The sequence below is a fragment of the Delphinus delphis genome, chromosome 19 (genome assembly GCF_949987515.2).
Source record: "Delphinus delphis chromosome 19, mDelDel1.2, whole genome shotgun sequence".
Lineage (NCBI taxonomy): Eukaryota > Metazoa > Chordata > Mammalia > Artiodactyla > Delphinidae > Delphinus > Delphinus delphis.
The window spans coordinates 49,627,342-49,652,033 of record NC_082701.1 but is presented as its reverse complement, the minus strand read 5'-3'; the positions used below and the strand labels follow the sequence as shown (position 1 = coordinate 49,652,033).

The 24,692-nt window shown below is 46.0% G+C and overlaps 1 protein-coding gene across 2 annotated transcripts; it reads right to left on the bottom strand.

Annotated features, from left to right (window-relative positions):
• Window positions 1-474: 474 nt before the first annotated feature.
• On the bottom strand, window positions 475-24,219 carry DHX33 (DEAH-box helicase 33). 2 transcript variants are annotated; one of them, XM_059996289.1, is made up of 12 exons: window positions 23,752-24,219; window positions 21,085-21,245; window positions 19,972-20,199; window positions 19,657-19,827; window positions 16,361-16,546; window positions 15,498-15,609; window positions 14,193-14,352; window positions 13,946-14,034; window positions 10,701-10,828; window positions 10,114-10,317; window positions 8,376-8,462; window positions 475-2,957 (listed from the first exon to the last, which is right to left on the bottom strand). In XM_059996289.1, the coding sequence occupies exons 1-12, from the start codon at window positions 24,035-24,037 to the stop codon at window positions 2,649-2,651; spliced, it is 2,121 nt and encodes a 706-aa protein (XP_059852272.1). In that variant the 5' UTR covers window positions 24,038-24,219; the 3' UTR covers window positions 475-2,648. The 2 variants fall into 2 exon arrangements, with proteins under 2 accessions (XP_059852272.1, XP_059852273.1); XM_059996290.1 differs by lacking the exons at window positions 21,085-21,245; window positions 23,752-24,219 and adding an exon at window positions 20,607-20,938.
• Window positions 24,220-24,692: the final 473 nt, after the last annotated feature.

Sequence of the window (24,692 nt, the reverse complement as noted above, 5' to 3'; positions counted from 1 at the left end):
CCAGCCTCCGGGATCACCTCCCATAAGAGGCCTTCCTGGAACTTCCTCCTCTCTTCCCTGAAAAACAGACTCATGCCTGTGCGACCCGGTCCCTGTGCTTCATTCTTTTCTCAGCAGAAACCTCCTGGCACTGCTGGCTTACCTGGCAGCTGACCCTCACCCCCACCAGACCCGGAGCTCCTAAAGGCAAGAGCCCTGGTTAATTCCTGCAACCCTCCAACCTTACACCCAGGTTCTGATGGGATATTATTTTTCTGGGAGCAAGAAGCCACAGCTTACATTAAATGTAGGTTAAGAACTAATGTTCCTACCTTACCAGGACACATACGATATATAAGGTAGCAAGAAAGTAAGTCTTCCCAAATCAAGTGGCAAAGATATACTTAATATATTCTAAACAGCATTCTGTGAATAAGGGAAAGGAGACCCAAGAAAGAAGCCTCACACATGTACAAGATTCACTTTTAATGGACTTGATAGTCATGTGCAAATCTGGGCATTATATACAAGAGCCAGTGCTTCTTTAGAGCTCTCTCTGTTTGAACAAGAACAGACTCAAAATACAACATAAACCTGAACCAACTAGATTTTTTTTTGCTGCAAGTTATAATATTCTGATCAAATAAAATATAATAAAATTCTTGCTTCCCCACAGGTGCAGTGTTTCCTTCTATGCACAAGGAATGGTATCTTAGATGCCTGGCCACAGTTCTAAGCATTTCTTCACAGCTGGATTAAATGGATTTATGCATCACAGTACATAGTCCGTCTTATCCACAGAGCAAAAACCTGTCTCCATTCTGGCATCTCTTTACCAAAGGTTTTTACCAAGAACTGGGTGTTGGCAGTTCTTAGATCTATGCTGCTCTGGGGGTTTCACACTCCATGATTACTAGAAGCAGAAGACAAACATCTGAGGCATGTGATCTGCTTGGAGTGCATCTATTTACATGAAGCTGCTCAAGGGAGCTAGTGATTCACCTAGATATGGATTTCACAGGTTGGAAAAAAGGTGGCACACCACTGGAGATTGTAGGATTGAAAAGAGTAGCTCAAGGTTAGATTGCAACATCACTGTGAAACATTTAACTTCCTTAAGAAAGTTTAAAGTGTACTTATCTATCCCCTGCAGCTCAATGTAAACAACCATGTATTTCTTTGTAGTAATATGGAGAGTCAGACCGGCTTTTCCAATCTGATTTAATCCCTGAGCAGCTATGTTAAAAGTTAACTTTTTAAAAAGCCCAATAAAAAACTACTGTATGAAAATTCTACCAGAATGTTAGTGACAAACATATTTCTGTACAGAAACATAGACGCTATTTACCCCTTATTCCTGCTCAGAAAAAATATACATTTCCTGAAACGGTTCAGGTACTTGAGCTGGACATAAATGATTAAAAGCTAAATTTTCCTTGCCCCAGAGAATACCTCTATATAATTTGCTGAGGAACATAATAAATTACCCCACTCCCCATTTTTTACCAGCATGATGAACGTTTTATTAAAAATACAATATTTTCTTTTACCAATACCTTTTGAACATTTTATTAAAAATTGTATTTTCTTTTACCAATACCTTTTGAACCCTAAACATCCTAGGCCTCTATTAAGTAAAGGAATAACCAAAATACTGCACATGTGTGTTCTGACCAATTAAGCACAATAAAAGGGCTAAATCTTGGCGTCTTCTAGGGCATAGCATTCTCTGGGGAAAGACTATTTGCTTTTGATAATTAAATAGCTAAGAAGGACTTTTGGTGTCTTTTCCCTCCTCAAAATATGAAAACAGGAAGAGACTGTGGAGACCCTCTAATCCCCTCTGACAAATATGGAAAATGAGGGCTAGAGAGGGGCGAGTGGCAAAGCCAGGCTGTCCCCAGGTCCCTAAGAAGGAAAAAATGATCATAGGAAATAAATAAGATAAAAGAACATAAACACTAGATGAGGTGATGGATGAGCCAAAGCTGCCTGTGTTCTCACCTCCGCCCACCGCAGGGCCAGAGGAGAAATGCCGTAAGCTCAGCTCAGAGACGCACCTTAGGCTCAAGTGTTTACGGCCCCAAAGCACCTCCCTCCTGAAACCGAAGTTAATCTCTTGTGTTTTCTGTTATAAAGTCCGTATGCAGATAGAAGTTAAAATAGATCCAAGGTCAACAGCTCTGTGAGATCTGGTGGGCCCCTTTCCAGATGACCCCCCTCACTCTTGGGAACTCAGCGGGGTTTGTTGTACCTGCTTCACATCATGTAGAAAAGCAGTAACAGCAACCGAGCTCCACGGCTCACGATCCACGGCGTGTTTATCGTGGGCAGGCACAGCTCTGGGTACTTTCCTTCCATTTGCTCTAAACCTCATGACCCCAACCCTGTAAGTATTATTATTATCACCCCCACTTGGCAGATAGGGAAACTGAGGCTCAGAAGTTAACTAAGTCACCCAAAGTCGCCCAGCAAGAACTGAAAGCATCATTTTGAAGTCTCCAAGGTCGCTGCATGTCTGTGTGGTTCAGTTTGAGGAGTTTAGACAAAGATGCTTTCAAGCTCCCAGAGGCCGGGCATAATCCGCCCGATACGACCGCGGCTCTCTGGGTGCCAGCCTGAGAGTCCACGGCGAGGCCAGCTGCGGCCCAGCTCCCGCCCCGGGCGGCTCAGTTCCTGGAGGCCCTCAGCTTCCTCCTGAAGAAGTCGGGGGCAGCCTCGTACAGCCACTCGGCGTCCACCACACAAAGGTCGCGCATGTAGCACTTGTTGGTGAAGAGCAGCTCCGTGTATACGACGCAGGCCGGCTTGCAGTGGAAGAGGACGGACGAGGGGTGGATGGCCACGGGCTGGTGGGTGTCCGTGGTGGCATAGGACCCGTCGGGCTGCAGCTCGGCGGTGCTCATGAAGAGGCTGTGCGCCAGGCAGCGGCGGACGCTCTCTGTGTCCCCTCGCGACGACAGGATCGGCATGGACATCTGGTTCGGGAGGAAGCGAGACATGGAGAAGACCCCAGACGTGAGTACTGTGCCACCACCCGTGGTGGATGGAGCCACGTGCCCCCAGCGCAGTCCAGGGTGCAGGGCCCACGGTGGAGGCTGGCACCCGGGTGGCTGCCTGCAACACCTGAGATCAGTGCTGCTGGAGGAGCACCACGTCTACTGTCAACAGAAAATGAGGGAACTCACGCAGCCAAGGGATGGTGTGGCAGGAGAGCTGTTCAAGTACAAGAAGGGTTCGAAAATGGTATAATGCAGAACACAGCACGCTACTATGAGAAGAAGTCACTCTAGTGCTAACAATGGGCCGCTGGCATCAGGCACAGGCCTGGGTAAGGGTGACAACTGTCCCCTAGGGACGTGCGGATGGTCCGCGACGCGGGCTGTCTCCAAAGACGCCTTACACACGAAGACAGTCACCACAGAGTTGCTCACAGCAGCAAAAAGTAGACACTCTCTCAGTTCTCAACACAGGAGAACGCGAACACAGACAAGCCCACCTTTGAGGTAAAATGTGGCGCGTCATAGCCATTGAATATATAAACATTATGTCCTCTAAGAGGGAACATAAGCTCGTAGGAAACTTGTTGGTTGATGATTTGGCAATGTCTATGAAAATCTAAACTCCCCACCTAAAAGTTCATTCTATGTGTACCAGAGCACAGACATTTATGTAGGAAGATGATGATTACAGCACAACCTAAATCATCACCATTAGGGGCTTGGCTAAATAAACTGTAGTGAATACAGTGAAATGCTATGAAGTCACTAAAAAGAACGAGATAGACGTATGCAGGCACTGCAAGACAGCCTAGACACAAAGTATTCAAGAAGTACTCCAAGTGGAAAAAAACAAATTGCAAAACAAAGTGTTATACATTTTGTTTTAAAAAGAAAATTTTATCATGGTGTATGATCCTTTTAATGTGTTGTTGGATTCTGTTTGTTAGTATTTTGTTCAGGATTTTTGCATCTATGTTCATCAGTGATATTGGATTATAATTTTCTTTTTTTGTGGTATCTTTTTCTGGTTTTGGTATCAGGGTGATGGTGGCTTCGTAGAATGAATTTGGGAGTGTTTCTCCCTCTGCAATTTTTTGGAAGAGTTTGAGAAGGATTGGTGTTAGCTCTTCTCTAAATGTTCGATAGAATTCACCTGTGAAGCCATCTGGTCCTGAACTTTTGTTTGTTGGAAGAGTTTTAATTACACTTTCAATTGGCATATAGTAATCCTTTGCATTTCTGTGGTGTCAGTTGTGATTTCTCCTTATTCATTTCTAATTTTATTGATTTGTGTCCTCTCCCTTTTTTTCTTGATGAATCTGGCTAAGGGTTTATCAATTTTGTTTATCTACTCAAAGAACCAGCTTTTAGTTTTATTGATCTTTGCTACTGTTTTCTTCATTTTTTTTCTTTGCGGTACGTGGGCCTCTCACTGTTGTGGCCTCTCCCATAGCGGAGCACAGGCTCTGGACGCGCAGGCTCAGCAGCCATGGCTCACGGGCCCAGCCGCTCCGCGGTATGTGGAATCTTCCCAGACCGGGGCACGAACCCGTGTCCCCTGCATCGGCAGGCGGACTCTCAACCACTGCGCCACCAGGGAAGCTCTGTTTTCTTCATTTTTATTTCATTTATTTCCCCTCTGATTGTAATGATTTCTTTCCTTCTACTGACTTTGGGTTTTCTTTGTTCTCCTTTCTCTAGTTGTTTTAAGTGTAGGGTTAGATTGTTTATTTGAGATTTTTCTTGTTTCTTGAGGTGAGATTGAATTGCTATAAACTTCCCTCTTAGAAGTGCTTTTGCTTCATCCCATAGGATTCTTCACTATATGCAAATCAATCAATGTGATACACCACGTTAACAAATTAAGGAATAAAAACCATATGATCATCTCAATAGACACAGAAAAAGCTTTTGACAAAATTCAACACCTGTTTATGACAAAAACTCTCCAGAAAATGGGCATAGAGGGAACCTACCTCAACATAATAAAGGCTATATATAGGACAAACCCACAGCAAGCATCATACTCAATGGTGAAAAACTGAAAGCATTTCCACTAAGATCAGCAACAAGACAAGGATGTCCAATCTTATTCAACATAGTTTTGGAAGCCCTAGCCATGGCAATCAGGGAAGAAAAAGAAATAAAAGGAATACAAATTGGAAAAGAAGAAGTAAAACTGTCATTGTTTGCAGATGACATGATACTATACATAGAAAATCCTAAAGATGCTACCAGAAAACTACAACTAATCAATGAATTTGGTAAGGTTGCAAGATGCAAAATTAATGCACTGAAATCTCTGGCATTCCTATACACTAACAACAAAAAATCAGAGAGAGAAATTAAGGAAACAATCCCATTTACCATTGCAACAAAAAGAATAAAATACCCAGGAATAAACCTGCCTAAGGAGGGGAAAGACTTGTACTCAGAAAACTATAAAACACTGATGAAAGAAATCAAAGATGACATAAACAGATGGAGAAATATACCATGTTCTTGGACTGGAGGAACAAATATCGTGAAAATGACTATACTACCCAAAGCAATCTACATATTCAATGCAATCCCTATTGAACTACCAATGGCATTCTTCACAGAATTAGAACAAAAAATTTTACAATTCGAATGGAAACACAAAAGACCCTGAATAGCCAAAGCAATCTTGAGAAAGAAAAATGGAGCTGGAGGAATCAGGCTCCCTGACTTCAAACTATATCACAAAGCTACAGTAATTAAGACCGTAGGGTACTGGCACAGAAACAGAAATATATATCAATGGAACAGGATAGAAAGCCCAGAGATAAAATCACGCACATATGGTCACCTAATTTAAGACAAAGGAGGCAAGAACATAAAATGGAGAAAAGATGGCCTCTTCAATAGGTGGTGCTGGGAAAACTGGATAGCTACATGTAAAAGAATGAAATTAGAACACTCCCTAACACCATACACAAAAATAAACTCCAAGTGGAAAAGACCTAAATGTAATATCGGACACTATAAAACTCTTAGAGGAAAAGATAGGAAAAACACTCTTTGACATAAATCACAGCAAGATCTTTTTTGATGTACCTCCTAGAGTAACGGAAATAAAAACAAAAATAAACAAATGGGACTTAATTAAACATAGAAGTTTTTGCACAGCAAAGGAAACCATAAACAAGACAAAAAGACAACCCTCAGAATGGGAGAAAATATTTGCAAATGAAACAACAAAGGATTAATCTCCAAAATATACAAACAGCTCATGGAGCTCAATATCAAAAAACCAAACAATCCAATTAAAAAATGGGCAGAAGGACTTCCCTGGTGGCTCAGTGGTAAAGAATCCACCTGCCAATGCAGGGGATATGGGTGCGAGCCCTGGTCCGGGAAGATCCCACATGCAGTGGAGCAACTAAGCCCTTGCGCCACAACTACTGAGCCTGAGCTCTAGAGCCTGCATTCCACAACTACTGAGCCCACGCGCCTAGAGCCTGTGCTCTGCAACAAAGACAAGCCACCGCAATGAGAAGCCTGCACACCGCAATGAAGAGTAGCCCCCGCTCGCAGCAACTAGAGAAAGCCCGCACGCAGCAACGAAGACTCAATGCAGCCAAAAATAAATAAATAGATAAATTAAAAAAAAAAAAGGGCAGAAGACCTAAATGGACATTTCACCAAGGAGGACATACAGGTGGCCAAGAGACACATGAAAAGACGCTCAACATCACTAATTATTAGAGAAATGCAAATCAAAACTACAATGAGGTTATCACCTCACACCGGTTAGAATGGCCATTATCAAAAAATCTAGAAACAATAAATGCTGGAGAGGGTGTGGTGAAAAGGGAACCCTTCTGCACTGTTGGTGGGAATGTAAATTGATGCAACCACTATGGAAAACAGTACGGAGTTTCCTTAAAAAACTAAAAATAGAACTACCATATGACCCAGCAATCCCACTACTGGGCATATACCCTGAGAAAACCATAATTCAAAAAGAGACATGTACCACAATGTTCATTGCTGCACTATTTACAATAGCCAGGACACAGAACCAACCTAAATGTCCATCGACAGTTGAATGGATAAGAAGATGTGGTATGATATATACAATGGAATATTACTCAGCTATAAAAGAAATGAAATTGAGTTATTTGTAGTGAGATGGATGGACCTAGAGTCTGTCATACAGAGTGAAGTAAGTCAGAAAGAGAAAAACAAATACTGTATGCTAACATTTATATATGGAATCTAAAAAAAATGGTACTGATGAACCTAGCTGCAGGGCAGGAATAAAGATGTAGACCTAGAGAATGGACTTGAGGACACGGGGTGGGAGGGGGAAGCTGGGGTGATTTAGAGTAGCATCGACATATTTACACTACCAGATGTAAAACAGACAGCTAGTGGGAAGCAGCAGAATAGCACAGGGAGATCACCTTGGTGCTTTGCAATGACCTAGAGGGGTGGGATAGAGAGGATGGGAGGAAGGCTCAAGAGGGAGAGGATATGGGGCTATATGTATGCATATGACTGATCCACTTTGGTGTACAACAGAAACTAACACAGTATTGTGAAGCAATTATACGCCAATAAAAATCTATTAAAATAAAGAAAAAAAAGAAAATTTTATATATGTATCCATGTATATGTGTATACCCACACATATATAAAAACGTAAATACACAGGAAAAAATTCTAGAAGGATCTACACCAGACTATTATTTATCTTTGCAGGGGCAGGATTAAGGAGACTTTTACACTTTCTGCATTATATATCATTATTTTCTGCACTGTATCAATCTGTAACAATTATGCACGGTTTTTGTAATCTGAATAAAAATAACAAAGATATTTCCACTAAAAAAACAAACCTTAAGAAGAATTCTAATAACATTGGAAAACACTTTTAAAGTTTATAAAAGCTGAATATAAATTATACATACAATGTAACTAATGATGTAAAAAATTCATTTAAAAATAGGGCTATGGGCTTCCCTGGTGGCGCAGTGGTTGAGAGTCCGCCTGCCGATGCAGGGGACACGGGTTCGTGCCCCGGTCCGGGAAGATCCCACATGCCACATGCCCGTGAGCCATGGCCGCTGAGCCTGCGTGTCCGGAGCCTGTGCTCCACAACGGGAGAGGCCACAGCAGTGAGAGGCCCGCGTACCACCAAAAAATAAATAAATAAAAAAATAAAATAAAATAAAAACAGGGCTATAAAAAAACAGACCAAACTGGGGAGAGGTGGAGCTGTGGGTAAGTTTTACTTTCTTCCTTATTTAAAAATTTTCCTACAATGAGAGGGTTTTTTTGCAATCACTTGCAATAAGCAACCTGAAATTTTTCACCTAGAAAAAAGTGACAGCATAGCCCCCAAGTGAACACCAGGAGGAAGAATACCTTTAGGCAGATATCCCTCAGCTGTGATCTGACTTCAGCTACCAGCATCATATTCTTGCTGTGGACAAAATTCTCTTTGCACCAATCCTGAATAGGAGAAAAAAGAGATATCACAGTCCTCTCATTTCTATAAAGAAAATAACATAGCACAATTTTTATTTTTAATTAAAAAAAAATTTTGGGCCGCACCACACGTTATGCGGGATCTTAGCTCCCCAAGCAGGAATCAAACCCGTGCCCCCTGCAGTGGAAGCACGGAGTCTTAACCGCTGGACCGCCAGGGAAGTCCCAGCATAATTTTTAGAACACTGTTCTAATTCAGACGGAAAACTTCAGTTGCCAAAAATAAATACAGGAAAATATCTTTATAGCAAAAAGCACGAACCATAAAGGAAAACAGTAAAAATGTAAACTAAAGTAGAACCAAAAAATTCCATAGGTAAGTCACGATGAAAAAAGCTAATGACTGGGATATCTGCATCACTACACCCAGTAAAGAATGATTACCTCCAGAATATATTAAAAAATAAATAAATAAACTCCTACAAATCAGTGAGAAAATGACCAGTACTCCAGTAGAAAAAGGACATGGATGGACCACTCACAGAAGATTAACTACAAATGACAATAAACTTAAGCAAAGGTTCTCGGTGTCTTGAGGAATCAAGGCAGTGCAGTTTCAAATAACTGAGATAGTACTTCATATCCCTCAACGTGGCAAAAATGAAAAGTCATTTCAACTAAGAGCTGGAGAGGCTGGTGGAAATCGAAACTCCTCTGCACTACTCCGGGGAGGATAAAGAGGTGATGACAGCTCTGTGGACGCACATGCCAGCTGGGAAAGCTTGATGCAGCTGCCCGAAGACCGGCAGGTCCACTCCTGGGTATCAACCCCAGAGCAACTCTCCCCCTTGTGCACAAGAGACCAGGACGGGATGGGCACTGCAGGTGAGGAGACGGAAACAAGTTGCAAAAAGGTAGCATGAAGAAGCATTTACAGCATACGACGCCTGCGCATACAAAGTGAAAGCACTTTGCTGCCCACCAGGACCCAGACAGACTTGACTGGGGTTACAGAAGGGAGGAAGGACTGCAAAAGGGGCAGCTCAGGGCTCTTGTTGTGTCCAGATCATTTTATTTCCTTAAAAATAAGTTGAGGCAAATACAGCAAAATGTTTATAACTACCAAAACTGGGTGGTGGCTATTTTTTTTGCATTAAAGTACAGATAAAGCATGCATGCTATATATAGCACAATTACTGATATATATATATATATATTTTTTTGGTGGGCCGTGCCACCCGGCTTGCGGGATCTCAGTTCCCTGACCAAGGATTGAACCTGGGCCACATGGCAGTGAGCCCGGAATCCTAACCACTGGGCCACCAGGGAACTCCCTACAATGACTGATTTTATTCTATTTTATTTTACTGATAAGTGAAAGAAAATACAGCCATTTTCCATCTTGGTCCAGGGAACTGAAATACAAGCAAAATCTGCTATGAAGGAAGTTAGGGGCAGGTGGGGAAACAAATCATTTTGTAGCTAAGAAACTGGGTCAACAAATACTTAACGAACTGGCCAACGTTAGGTATGAGTTAAACATAAGTAGAGGGAAAGACGGGAATCATGCCTTCCCTGGTAACCTCCCTGCGCGCAGACATTTCTGAAATGACATCTGCCATTCACAGGCCCAAAAGGAGGCATCGTTTGAGAAGGGGAAAGAGACAAGGCCTACCTTGTTTCCGCCTGTGTTCTTGAAGGCCCGGTAGATGTTAAGCAGGGTGATGTGATCGCCCTCGCTGGATATGAACTTCTTCCGCACAGCCTGCACTTCATCCCGCCGGGAGGGGGGGTTGTAGAGAACGCTGTCCACTGACAGCAGGGAGATGATGGTCAGTATCTCCTCCGTGCAGTGGAATTTGGGGGACAGGAGGATGGTCTGCAAATCACAATTAAAAACTGTGTAAGCCTAGTTTTCTCCTGGCTTCTGAATAAAGTATTTCCATACATTGCTTTTGCAGCTTCCCTTGTAAGCCTTAAGGGGCAGGTGTTTCTAAAACCATGACTACGTATGTTATTCTACTTTCTGTAAAACAGAGGGCTGCCTTCCCCGCATGATTCCATGTGGGTAGGGCTCATGACTTAATATGGCTTGAATCCCACACTGAGCGTAAGTCAGAGTTAGGCGTTAATAAGTAGGCGTTAATAATTATTTAAGAGAAAAAGTGAAGATTAATCTAGAAGCACTGGGTTAAGGAGTCTCCTTTGGGATGGCTGACCCGTAACACACAGAAAGGGGACTGAGGAGAGGATATCATTTACTTTGGCAAATTTGGGTTCTAACGGGAAAGCCGCCATCTTTCTTCCTATTGGAGTCAGGGTGAGCTGGCCGTCCTTGTTTTCAAGGGCACCCAACAGCTCCAGCTGGGCGATGGCTGCCTGAACGTGATCTAAAGAAAGACATAAAAAGGAGTCGAACATTCAGAACAGGACGAAGCTGGAGCTAGTTCCTTACTTCAGGGCACTTCTGAGAAGCCTACGTCAAACCACAGCAAAGACCACAGCCATACTGTCCCCATGAGATGCTTTTCAAAGCTGTTAAGCACAACATTGTCTTCAGCTCAACTCTCTTTAAATAGTGGCCTGCAATTTGGCAATATGTGTGTAAATCTGAAACCCAGCAAAGTTACACTTATGAATTTCACCCCCAGATACACTCGGACATCGTACAGGGACCTGCATCTCCAGACGCACACACACAGCAATGGAAATACCAGGTGCCTCAGAGGCCCCTGGTGAGAAGGACACTATTTACTATATTATTCTTTTTAAATCTGAACCATGAAAATGCATTGCCTATTAAAGAATAAAGATGCAATTCTAAGAATGTAATAAATATCTACACAGAGAGAAAATGATCTGTAAAATACATTAAGTGAAAAAAGCAATGTACCACACACCTATGGTCAACTTAATCTATGACAAAGGAGGCAAGGATATACAATGGAGAAGACAGTCTCTTCAATAAGTGTGCTGGGAAAACTGGACAGCTACATGTAAAAGAATGAAATTAGAACACTCCCTAACACCATACACAAAAATAAACTCAAAATGGATTAAAGACCTAAATGTAAGACCAGACATTATAAAACTCTTAGAGGAAAACATAGGAAGAACACTCTTTGACATAAATCACAGAAAGATCTTTTTTGACCCACCTCCTAAAGTAATGGAAATAAAACCAAAAATAAACAAATGGGACACTTAAAAGCTTTTGTACAGCAAAGGAAACTATAAACAAGACGAAAAGACAACCCTCAGAATGGGAGCAACTATTTGCAAATGAAACAACGGACAAAGGATTAATCTCTAAAATATATAAACAGCTCAAGCAGCTCAATATTAAAAAAACAATCTAATAAAAAAATGGGCAGAAGAACTAAATAGACATTTCTCCAAAGAAGACATACAGATGGCCAAGAGGCACATGAAAAGCTGCTCAACATCGCTAATTATTAGAGAAATGCAAATCAAAACTACAATGAGGTATCACCTCACACCAGTTAGAATGGGCATCATCAGAAAATCTACAAACAACAAATGCTGGAGAGGGTGTGGAGAAAAGGGAACCCTCTTGTACTGTTGGTGGGAATGTAAATTGATACAGACACTATGGAGAACAGAATCCAGGTTCCTTAAAAAACTAAAAATAGAACTACCATATGACCCAGCAATCCCACTACTGGGCATATACCCTGAGAAAACCATAATTCAAAAAGACACATGCACCCCAATGTTCATTGCAGTACTATTTACAATAGCCAGGACATGGAAGCAACTTAAATGCCCACGCCAGACGAATGGATACAGAAGATGTGGTACATATATACAATGGAATATTACTCAGCCATAAAAAGGAATGAAATTGGGTCATTTGCAGAGACGTGGATGGACCTAGAGACTGTCATACAGAGAGAAGTAAGTCAGAAAGAGAAAAACAAATATCGTATATTAACGCATATATGTGGAATGTAGAAAAATGGTACAGATGAACAGGTTTGCAGGGCAGAAATAGAGACACAGATGTAGAGGACAAACACATGGACACCAAGGGGGGAAAGTGGCAGGGGATAGTGGTGGTGGGACAAAAAAAAAAAAAAGAAAAAGCAATGTGCCAATGTCTATCGGTAGAAGGATAAATGCATTTTGGTTTATTCATAGACTAGAACAATATTTAGTAATGAAAATGCATCAGACATAAACCTTATAAAACATGATGAACGAAAAGGGAAGGTCACTGGGAAATTGAGGCATAAACATGCCAACCGAAACAATGCATGTGCATGGAATAAAATATTCAAGAAAAGCGAGGGATTCACGGACAAAACCTGGGAGGTGGTTAACTTGAGGTGGGGAGTGTGGCAGCCTCCGGAGGCTTTGTAGCCCTGGTAACGGATGCACAGGTGTGGCTTCGGTATTTCCACCTGACAGAAATGTGCCTCGTTTGTATGTAGAGATTTAGCAAGAAAAAGAAAAAAAAAGTGTAGAACAGTGCACAATGTGTGTTGCTATTTGTGTTTTAAAAAGAGACTATATGGAATTCCCTGGCGGTCCAGTGGTTAGGACTACATGCTCTCACTGCGGAGGGCCAGGGTTCGATCCCCAGTCAGGGAAATAAGATTCCGCAAGCTGTACAGCCAAAAAAAAAAAAAAAGCAAACTTGATCTCAGTCTTGAAGGCTGGTGCCTTTGCTCTTGGCCTGTTTCTGGAAGAAGTGCTGGAAAGCTGCGTGAATGGCCCATAAGTGCTGTTGCACCTGGGGCTGGAGACACCCAATCACAACCCTTTCTGCAGGCACCCCAGTCTGGGAGGAGGATGGAATATACGTGCCCAAGGACTGATGAAATAAAATTCATATGATAAATAAATAAAAGACTATATGTACTTGCAAAGATTTTCTCTAGAAGACACTGGGAAATGTTCACAGCGGTTGCTGTAGAGGAGGGAAACTGACATCAGAGGGGCCCTGTATACCCATCGACTGTTTACTTTTTTAACCAGTTGCGCTTCTTTACTTAAAAAAAAGGAGAGAGAGGAAAAAAAAGAAAATGGTATATGTTGAAGAGATGCCAAGTACTAAGCTACCATCATTAAAACTCCCCATTATTTTTTTTTCCAACATGGAGAGATTATCAGTGAAGGGCAGGGGCCCATCAAATTCCGGTCAAGAGCAAAGAAACTTAATCTTTTCAGTGCTTTTGCTGGCAAAAGTACGATTTTGTTAGGTTTGCAGTATCCTGTGGACCCCCTCGACCACCTTCACTGGTTCCTGTGGTCTCGGAACCCGCCCGTGATGCCTACATGAAGCCGCCGATTGTGCACCGCGATGGTGCTGACGGCACCGCATCTTTCCTTTAATGATTTGAGTTTCTTCTCTGAGAGTTAAGGTTGTTATCCACCAAATTATACTAAACAAAAGGAGACTGCTGGAAGACCTGGTTGGTTTTTTTTGGAGTCCACTGGTTGTTTTTGTCCATTTTGTACACCTTCCCAAAGACCCCACCTACCTGGAGATGGTTTGGACATGAAGTCAAAGGTGAGCACGTTTGGGACTTTCATTGCGAGGAGCTGCAGCATCACGCTCGCCAGGTTACACCTGCAAGTGTGAGAGACGCAGGTGGTTCACGCAGGTGTTCCTGACCCCCCAGCCGGCGAGGCAAGAGCCGCCCACCAAGGAGAGTCAGTTGGAGGATACGGGCCACAGGGACAGAAGCCTCAGGACAAAGGGCAGGTGTGGGAGCCCCTTGGGCCTGCCTTTGGATCTCTGGCACTGTCATCTTCTCAAACTTCTCAAACTCATCCTCCGTGTAGAGCCGGTAACAGATACCACTGTCCTCTCTGCCAGCCCGTCCTGTGCGTTGCCAGGCCTGAGTCTTTGACACCCGCTGCACAGCTAACACCTCCAGGCCACTGTCTGGTGGGAGAATGGCCCGTGTTAGTGCTTTGCTCGTCACATGAACAAACTCTGCAGCGTGGGCAATGAGAGGCACTGCTCAGACCGCCGGGGACCCTCTCTGTGACACACGGGGACCCTCTCTGTGACACACGAGTCCAGAAGAGCTCCAGCCTGCGTCAGAAAGCACGAAACCAGACTGGTCTGTGGTGAAGCAAGGCCTTTGCTGTGAACACCTGTGACTAAAACATCAGAAGGACCTCGTGCTTGGGGCAGGGACCCAGGAGAGTAGATCTCAGAGGCCTTGGCTTCGATCACAGGTGACCACAACCCCGTTTGCCCAGGACTGAGGGGGTCTCCCAGGACTTGGGACTCTCGGTGCTAAAACTGAGACAGTTTCCAGCAAACCAGGATGGTTGGTCCCACATCAAACGATGACCCCAAAATGAAATGCCTCCAGTCCCCTGTGTGTTGCATCCTCCCTCCTGCCCTATTATAAAAGAGAGACAATGTAATGCTGTTACGCCTAGGAGTGAATGAGACCGATTTTCTTATAAAGGTGTATTTTGTGCCAGGCACTAGAGAACCAAGCCCTTTCACATACGTGGTCCCCAGAGACACACATGAATGACAGCACCCTTGAAGGCTTAGCAGTGCATTTCAATTAAACGTTCGGGAGCCATAATTTCAGCTGCCTCAAATCCTCTGTGGAGTAAAGCAAGGTAGAAAACAGACCTGAATAAAAATGACTTCAAGCAAGCTGCCCACTGCACACACTCAGGAAACAGCTAGTGCCTCGCCCCAGCCTGGGGGGGTCTGCTTCCTTCCTGGGAGACTGGAGGTCAAACCAGCCTAGCTCAGATGTCATTTCCGAGGAAGCCTCTGATGTGGTATCAGGCTGTCCCTGGCCTGAGAGCCAGCATCCTCGCCTACCTTCTGACGGGGTTGCATGCCCTCTGCCCAGGTCCCTGACCATCTGTCCCCAGGTGTGCCACTTCTGGGCTCTTCTTTCCTGCCTCACGTGCCTTTCTGGCCCTGACTGCTGGACTGTGGTGCTGCCGCCCGAATCTCAGGTAGTTACGGACATGAGACAATCATCTGGGGGAAACTGGGACACAGGCTGCTCACTACACAGAGAAGAGACATCAGGAGCTACAAATTCTCACCGGGGTTATACTTCTTTGCTTTAACCATGCCCGTGTCAACTACATATTTTATTCCTGTAATGGTTATGGAGGTTTCAGCGATGTTGGTTGAAATGATCACTTTGCGACAGCCCTAAAAGGAGGAAGAAAACCAAAGAGCCATATGACACACATATGATTCAGAAGTTTTAAAACACATTCCTCACCGTGAATTGTCACAACTCACTCATGAGCAAGAAGAGATGACTTTTTTATTATGACAGTCATTAATATTGATGGCTGGTCACTAAATTGGGCGGGGCGGGGTGGGGCGGGGCGGGGTAGGGTGTGGGGAATGCTTCAGCCTTAAAAGTTTATTTTGAGGCAATGAGATGTGGTGGGAGAGGCACAAGATTCAGAAGCAGGTAGATGTGGGCTGGAGTCCTGGCCCTGCCAGCTACCTCCTGTGCCCCTTGCGCAACCGTCACTTCACCCCTTGGGGCCTCGGAACTGGGATGGTGGCCCACCTTGCGGTTCTCGAGAGGATGAGAGACAGTATGTGTCAAGTGCTGGCCCAGTGCCTGGCACAGCATGGGCACCCGAGGGACGTACTGTGGACACAGGCTCTGTTACGGGGGACCTTGGAAGAGTCACTCACTGAGCCCCTGGCCTCTGCCTTTGCCTCTCCCTCAGCCCCGGACAGCTGTCTCCCTGTTCTGACCATGGGAGGGCTGTGTCTGCAGCCCCGCATTACCCTCCTGCGTCTTTCCAGTTCATGTGTGTGGTCCCTGCACATCCCGTCCCACACACCTTATCTGGAGCCTGCTGACAGGAGCACAGGCCCCACTGGTGCATCCGTCTGGGTACCCAGGGATGGGGCTGGGCAGAAGAAGGGGTGCACTCACCTTCGGGGCCCCCTGGAAGACGCGCAGCTGCTGGGCGTAGGGCAGGGAGGCATAGAGAGGAAGGACCAGCATGGAGGGGCAGCCGTCGGGGAGGTGTTTGGCAATGTCCCGGCAGGTCTTGCTCATGGCTTCGATCTCCTCCTGCCCAGTGAGGAACACCAGGATGTCCTGAGAGGAGGGGGCTTCCTACAGAAAAGGCAGAGTGGGATTACTAGGCCTTGACAGGAGCACAGGTTGCACAGAACAATGGTCACGGATGAACTTTCCCAGTTATTTTTCTTAACTCTGGAGACATAAATGAGCCTAAACATTGGTGTCTCCCCTGGGAGAAAACCCACACCGAGAACGCACGGCTGCAACGTACTCGAGTTAGCCAGCTATGTTTAAAAACGAATTAAGGAGATTTTGAAGAAAGATGGCCAGATTGCTTTTGCAGCGAGAACAATGCCATGAAAAGCACAATCAGGCAAGCAAATAAAATCTGCATGAAGCTGCCTTCCTTTCATAATCATCTTGAAAGATGGAGCTGACAAAAGAGACAACTTGGGGAAATCCTGATCCACGGAAATGGCCGGAAGCACTCATGCTGGAAGAGGAGCCCTAACTGAATGAGGCCATCAAGTGTACTTTCATAAACCCCCAAAGCACGCTGAACGTGGACAAGGGATTGAGAGCCCAGGCTTAACTGGATCCTTCACCTCACAAAGAGAAGAACATGTAAGTGTTAATTGCACACCCACTGATCCAATCGTTCTTTGACGTCTGTTCAGATACATTAATTTGTAGAGTACTTGTTTGGCAAAATAACTGAAAAATATTTAATAATTATCTATATGTTGTGCATGTATATGTGTCTATATATATATATATGTCTATGCATGAATACATATATCTGTTATCTATGTATTTATATGTGTGCATGTAGTTTTTTAGCCCGGTATTAATAGGACAAATGTTCAGAGGTGCGCACACACAGAAAGGATAAAATCTTTTTTTTTTTTTTTTTGGTGGCGTGGCTTGTAGGATCTTAGTTCCCTGACCAGGGATTGAACCCGGGCCCCAGTAGTAAAAAGCACTGAGTCCTAACTGCCAGGGAATTCCCAGAATAAAATCTACAACAGTCAAAGCTTCATCAAGGGGAGGGCTCATCAAAGCTACCATGTAACCTGAGGGCACTGCAGGCACTATTCATGAAAAATCCTCATCTCAAGTTTGCTTTTAGCAGCTAAACAAGGCACCCTGACCTTCTCCAAATACTATCAAAATGACGGTGAGGGTGTAAGCCCAGGAAGACAGGGTTTCAACCCATTTTTGAAAGATGAAGAGACGGGGCGGGAAGTGAGTGACTTGGCCGGGCAGAGGGAGTCCTGACGGGGGAGCGTACAGACGGGGTGGTAGGAAAGTGGTGCGTCCACTTCCCTGGAGAAGCCACAAAGGCTCGGGCTCAGAGCGAGCCTCGGGGGCTTGTGCCGGCATGAGGACCCAAGTGTCCGCTGGAAGTCTGAGTACAGTGTGGTTGAACCCCCCAGTCCCCTCCTCCACCCGATGCGGCCAGGAGGCTGGGCAGACACGGGGTGCTGTCGTGGGATTCAACACAGGAGGGTGGCAGAGGGAAGAGCCAAGAGGACAGCTGTGCGGAGACCTAGGAGAGCAACCTGTTTGGAGCAGAAAAGCAGCATAAATAAAGGACCCGGGAAAAAGTGGATTGTGTTTCAACACATAAAAGATATTCATGATTGGCATGTGATAGATGTTAGAACCCTTGGGGAAAAATTGGCTGTACGTACATAGAAATCTTGTACGACTGTGTGGAACAAGGAACAAGGCACTGCGATGGTGCACAACGTAGGGTCGTAATATTGTAAAGACTGATATTTGATTTAAAAAGACGTCCTGGGGCTTCCCTGGTGGCGCAGTGGTTAAGAATACGCCTGCCAATGCAGGGAACATGGGTTCGAGCCCTGGTCTGGGAAGATCCCACATGCCACGGAGCAACTAAGCCCGTGCACCACAACTACTGAGCCTGCGCTCTGGAGCCCACGAGCCACAACTACTGAAGCCCGTGCGCCTAGAGCCCGCGCTCCGCAACAAGAGAAGCCACCGCAGTAAGCCCGCGCACTGCAATGAAGAGTAGCCCCCGCTCGCCGCAACTAGAGAAAGCCCGCGTGCAACAACAAAGACCCAACGCAGCCAAAAATAAATAAATTAATTAAAAAAAAAAAGACATCCTGATATGATCTTTTTTTTTTTTTTTTTTTGCAGTATGCGGGCCTCTCACTGTTGTGGCCTCTCCCGTTGTGGAGCACAGGCTCTGGACGCGCAGGCTCAGCGGCCATGGCTCACGGGCCCAGCCGCTCCGCGGCACGTGGGATCTTCCCAGACCGGAGCACGAACCCACGTCCCCTGCATTGGCAGGCGGACTCTCAACCACTGCGCCACCAAGGAAGCCCCTGATATGATCATTTGAGAGGATGTTTCAGAAACAGGAAAGTAACATCCAAGGGAAACAGTTAAGAAATTGAAGGTGTACCTTCAAGAGCAGGATCTGGGCTGGGAAAGTGAAAGCAGTTCCTGTTTTTTTTTATGAGCTTTTTAGAACTAAGTACTTGACTTTTTAAACTTTAAACTATACACCCATCACTGAGCTTAAAATAAAAATTAGCTTTCAAAAGTTGGCTTCTAGATTTTTTCAGAAACTTAATGGAAAGGTAAAAACAGTCGATATTATACAAATTAAACCAAAAAATGAGATTTAATCACTCGAATTTTTAAGTAAACGTTTAATAAAATGAAAAAAATATTTGAAATGTTTCTCTGTACAGTTTTTTGTTTTTTTTAAGAAAACTCTAAATTGCAACCCATTATTGGTTAATACACCAACTTTTTTTTTTTTTTTCAATGAGACAGCAAATACCAGAGGACATCACATGTAGTAAAAGGAGACTGTGTTTCCTAAGACTCACTTCAGTTCTACACATTGTGTCCTGGGTTGCAATATAAAATGTGTGTCTTATTGGGGGTTCCAATCAAAATATGCTTGCAAGCCACTGCTTTAACATATGGACGTTTTCTGGCTCAGCTGAGGAAAGATGCTGGTCAGGGTTGAATTATTTTTTTTAGAGAAAAAAAAAAAAAGACACTGAGAAAAAGGATAAAAATATGGACATGGCAAACGAACTCCATATTCAACTTCAGGACACAGCTCACAAAATGGTTTCGTTCAGCAGCTTTTCTGTTCAAGGCTGAATGCTCGAGGTCAAACAGGCCTTCCCAGGAATCTGCACCCCGGTGCCTACCTGGTGGATCTGGAAGACAGAGACCAGGGCCGCGTGCAGGTAATCGTGCTGGGGCTGCTTGGTGTAGAAAATCTGGATCGGGTGCTGCCGGCCCTCCAGGTAGAGGACGGGGGCTCCGCTGAAATACTGGGAGAACAGGTCCACGTCCATCGTGGCCGACATCACAATCACCTGTGTGCGAGACAGGGGCGGAGGATGGGGACAAGCTTGGACCAGCCTTTTTGTGCCCCTGCTGAGCCCTGAAGGCTGCCGAGGAGGCCCGCGCCCCCCCATGCCCACTGCCCTGGGTCCCTCAGCAGCACAGGCTGCACCTACTTTGAGAGGCAGCTTCCCCAGCTCCTTTCGCCTCTTCTGGGCAGCTTTCACCACCCCAAAGAGCACATCCGTGTGGATAGTCCGTTCATGGGCTTCATCCAAAATGACGCAGCTGTACTTCCGAAGCAGGGAGTCTGAAATGGCCTCGCGCAGAAGCATGCCATCCGTCAGGAACTTGATCTTGGTGTCCTCTGAGGTGACATCGTCGAAGCGCACCGTGTAGCCAACCTGTGTGGAGAGATCACTCATTCACTCAGCAAACGTGTGTTCAGCACCCAGTGTATCCAGCACGGTGCCAGGCACTGGTGCTATCGCAGCGAACAGGACCAACTCCGACCCTGCCCTGCTCCCAAGGCAATGGACACACGCCTTCAACTGCAATGATGATAAACACTACAAAGAATTTAAAACTAGCCTCCTCCTCCCAGCAACTTCATAGTTTCAAGTGAAGCTATGTACACACATGAAAAGATGTCCAAGACGTTTTTAAGTCAAATGGGTAGACACCCACACAAACACGAATAAATCTGGCTTATATACAGTTCTGGACTCATTCTCAATACCCACCTATATACTAGAAAAATGCTTACAAGTTTGTAGAAAGAAATGTAGATAAAAGACTTAGCAGATGTTACCGAAGCCTTGAAAGTGCTCAGGAAGGGCTTCCCTGGTGGCGCAGTGGTTGAGAGTCCACCTGCCGATGCAGGGGACACGGGTTCGTGCCCCGGTCCGGGAAGACCCCACATGCCGCGGAGCGGCTGGACCCGTGAGCCATGGCCGTTGAGCCTGCGTGTCCAGAGGCTGTGCTCCGCAACGGGAGAGGCCACAACAGTGAGAGGCCCGCGTACCGCAAAAAAAAAAAAAAAAAAAGTGCTCAGGAAAAAAACAGCTAATTTATCCAAGTTGCCAACAGATTTTGAAAGCAAAGCAAGTGAGACTGACAGACCCTCTGATCTCTTAGGAACTGGTAAAGAACTCTGAGAGAGGCTGAAACAATTGTGGCAAGAAAGAAGCTTGAGATGTATAAGTAGTCTTGTTCAGAAAAATAAGTCAGGGGGCCGGGAGTGGGGGTTAGGGGACCAAGAACTGTCAGTAAAGAAGGAAGTTAGGTACCAGCTTCCCGAGTTCGGTTCTCTTCTCGTCTGAGACTCTGGTAGCCAGAGAGATAGCAGCCACTCGACGAGGCTGGGTCACGGCAATGATGGCCTGGCGGCCAATCCCCCCTTCATACAGGTACTGAGGGATCTGCGTTGTCTTCCCAGAGCCGGTTTCCCCTAGGAAAGAAAAAAGTCTCATTTAAATGCAAATTGACGTGCCCCAGAGCCCACGAGCCACAACTACTGAGCCTGCACGCCACAACTACTGACACCCCCGCGCCTACAGCCCGTGCTCCGCAACAAGAGAAGCCACCGCAATGAGAAGCCCAAGCACCTCAAAGAAGACCCAATGCAGCCTAAAAAAAAAAAAATGGTCCACATCAAAATTAAAAATGCAAACTGAAACATACTTCACAAAACAGATCAAAGTCAGAAGGAAAAGATAAGAAAATACTCTAAGCTGATAAAGCCACGGGAAAATGTGTACCCACATGTACTGCCAGCAGAGTGTTAATTGGGATTGTTTCTTGGAGGGCCACATTATACTAGGAAAATCTTTAAAATGTTGTACTCTCTGACCCACAATTCCACTTGCAGGAACTGATTCTAAGGAAATAAAGATGTGTATAAAAATACAGCTTCAAAAGAGTTTTAGTCAACTTTGCTCATGACACCCAAAAATTAGAAACAACGTAAGTGGTCAGCAACAGTAACCAGTATAGTAAGAACATACAATGGAATACAAACGTTATATAAAAATGTCCTACTTTTCAAAGGGATAAACGAGATGTAAATGCACTGCCATGAAGAGAGACATCTGCTCCTACACTGCAGCCACAGCTAACTCCTCACCATTCCCCAGCCAGCCGCCTCCTTTCAAACCCTCTGACTTTGCCCACACTATTATGAAATATCTGCCCCCACGCTGCCTGCGTGACAAACTGTACATGCGTTAGACCTCAAACTCTCCCCCCAGGGGCTGCGCCGCCTCCTCTGTGTTCCTTAGAGCCTTGTTCATCTCGTCCATCACTGATCACCCTACACTGTGTGAAAGCATTTAAACGTTTCTGTCCCCCTCCAATATCAGAGGCCCCTGGGGGGCAGAGATGGCCTGTCCGTCTCTTCCATGTACTTCAGCATCTGCATACAGTAAGCACCCAACCTTATTTTCTACCCTCCTGTGTTCCCTTCCCAGTGCCCAGTCACAACAAAGAACTGTAAACCTGTGCATCCCTCCCCCCACAGCTACCAGTACCCCTCCCTGACCTCACAGAGTCCTACAGTCCCGTGGTTCTTCCATTTTCTCCCCTCTGACTGCTCATCCTTCCTGACCCAGACACAAATCACGGACGAAGAATTTGATTATTCTACGCTCCTCCTGCTGAGTTCATCAGGCAAAACCCAAACCGGGATCAATGTCTCCCTGTCCATCTTTTTTGCTCCTACACCAAGAAACTGAGCGTTGCTATAGTAAACTAACCCAACTGTGCTGACACTGACCTGAGTTTGCCGTGGGGCTAAATGCACCTGAGCACCAGCACCACCGCTGATCCTTGTTCTTGTTTCTGCAGCCCTTCTTTTGTCCCCGTCCTCCCCAAGGACCCTGTAACGCCCATCCTCATCAGAGCTCCCGTGCCTACTTCATAGGAAAGTGAAGTCCTCAAAGGTGATCTCCCGCCACTTCCCCCTGCAAGCTTTTCTGCAGTCACCCCCATTCTTACCTCCTTTCTCCAGCCCCCCCAGCCTCTTGGATATCCATCCTCCTCTTGGATATCCAGGCCCGCTCTGCATCTAGCCCTTGTTGCCAAGGGCCCCCGTTCCCCATGCCCTCTGTCTCTGCTCTATTAGTGCCCGCTTTGCATCTTCAACCTCCTTCTCTACTGAGTTCTTCCCCTGAACCTATGAATATCTGGAAGTTCCTCTAGGTCCCCCTCCTTTTTGTCAAAACAGAAGCCTGCTCCCACTGCCTTCATGCCCTCACCTCCTACCTACTCCTCGGCCCAGTGACAAATCAGCTCCCAGAGCTCTGCCGAAACAGCGCTCAACTCGATCCCCAATTGATACCTCGCATCCAATCCAGTGGGCACTTTTTGGGTCCCCATTTTCATTGTTGCATCTGTTCACTCCCTTCCTCTTACAACTCTGTTCCTTAGGTTATCAGCTCTCCTGGATCTCCTTCACCTCTTTGGAGGCTCATCCTCTCGGTCCTTCAGGAGCTCCTCTTACTTAAACGTTGGGGATCAAAGCCCCTTGTAACTGGTCCCCGGCCCTCAACTCTGCTTCTTAATTCGTGCACCAGAAACTGCTACTTCCGTCAGACCGGACCGTCTCTCGCCTCCACTTTGTCTCTTATGCTGCAGGCTCTCTCCTCTGCGTACAACGCCTCCCTCCCCGACTGGCTCAGATCCACTCTTCCAAGCTCCCAAAGTTCCCGCTGCGTCCCTCTACCCTTCCGCACAGAAGGCGAGTCTTTGCCGAAGGCGCGAGTCACTCGCACCGGCTGTGAGCACCTCCAGAACGGGCTTGTCTGACTCCTCCGAGGCCCCTCTCCTGGCCCCGAACAGAAAAGGCAGTCAGGTTTGTTGTAGAAACGAGTGAAAGACGGGGAGAAACACCTAAGAAAAGCTGTTCTCGTGGAGCTCGAACGGGGAGAGAGGAAGGACGCGCCGGCGCGGTCACTCACCGAGGAGGACGGCGCTCTCGAGGTTTCGGAGCTGGGCCAACAGCTGCCCCCGCGCCTGGAAGATGGGCAGACTCCGGCGCTGCAGCTCCACGGCCTCACGGTAGGGGCTGACCGAGGGCTGGGCCAGGGGTGGCTGCTGCCTCCGGCCACCTCCGCCGCCGCCGCCGCCGCCCGCGGTCAGCAGCATCACCATTCGCCGCCCGTGAGGGCAGGACCCGCCGCGCCTCAAAGGCCCGGCGCCCGGCCGGAATCTCTTGCCCGGCGGGAAGCCCGCCTCCTCGGGCATGTCGGGAGGGCAACACGACTGGAGGCGCGAAAGCGGGCAGCTCCTGCCGCTCCCGGGAGCCGACAGCTAGCGCGCGCCGCCCCTTCCCGCCACGTGCTGGTGGCTCCCGGCGACGCCGCTGATATCACCGCCACCCGCAGCCTTTAGAAAGGGGACTCCAACTCCCAGCATGCACTGGCAGCGTGATCAGGATTTCATTTCCCGAGGGCGGGGACAGCAGGGTCCGAGGTACAACCGGAAAAAGGTCCGGAGCGACAACAGTGAAGGACTGGGTGTACGGTTCCGTGGGTCCTTAACTTTGGCTGACAACCATGGTTTTCTTGTCCTGCTAAAAGTATTTCCTTCCAGTAAACACGCGTTTCCTTTTCTCTGCCACAATAATAGTCGCTCTTCAAGGAAAGTATTTCATTTTTTAAAATTAATGAGGTGCACACAAATATTGGTTATTTAATCCTCCAAATAACTGATGTTATATAGTAGATACTGATATCATCCCCAATTTACAGATGAAGAAACTGAGCCTCTGAGATGAGTCATTCAGATGTCACAAAATCTGAATGTTGAGAAGGATACTGGTGATCATCTTGTGTCACAGAAAAAGAAAGATATATATTCTATGACAATCATACATTCTCCTCAGAAAGTTGCTATCCCA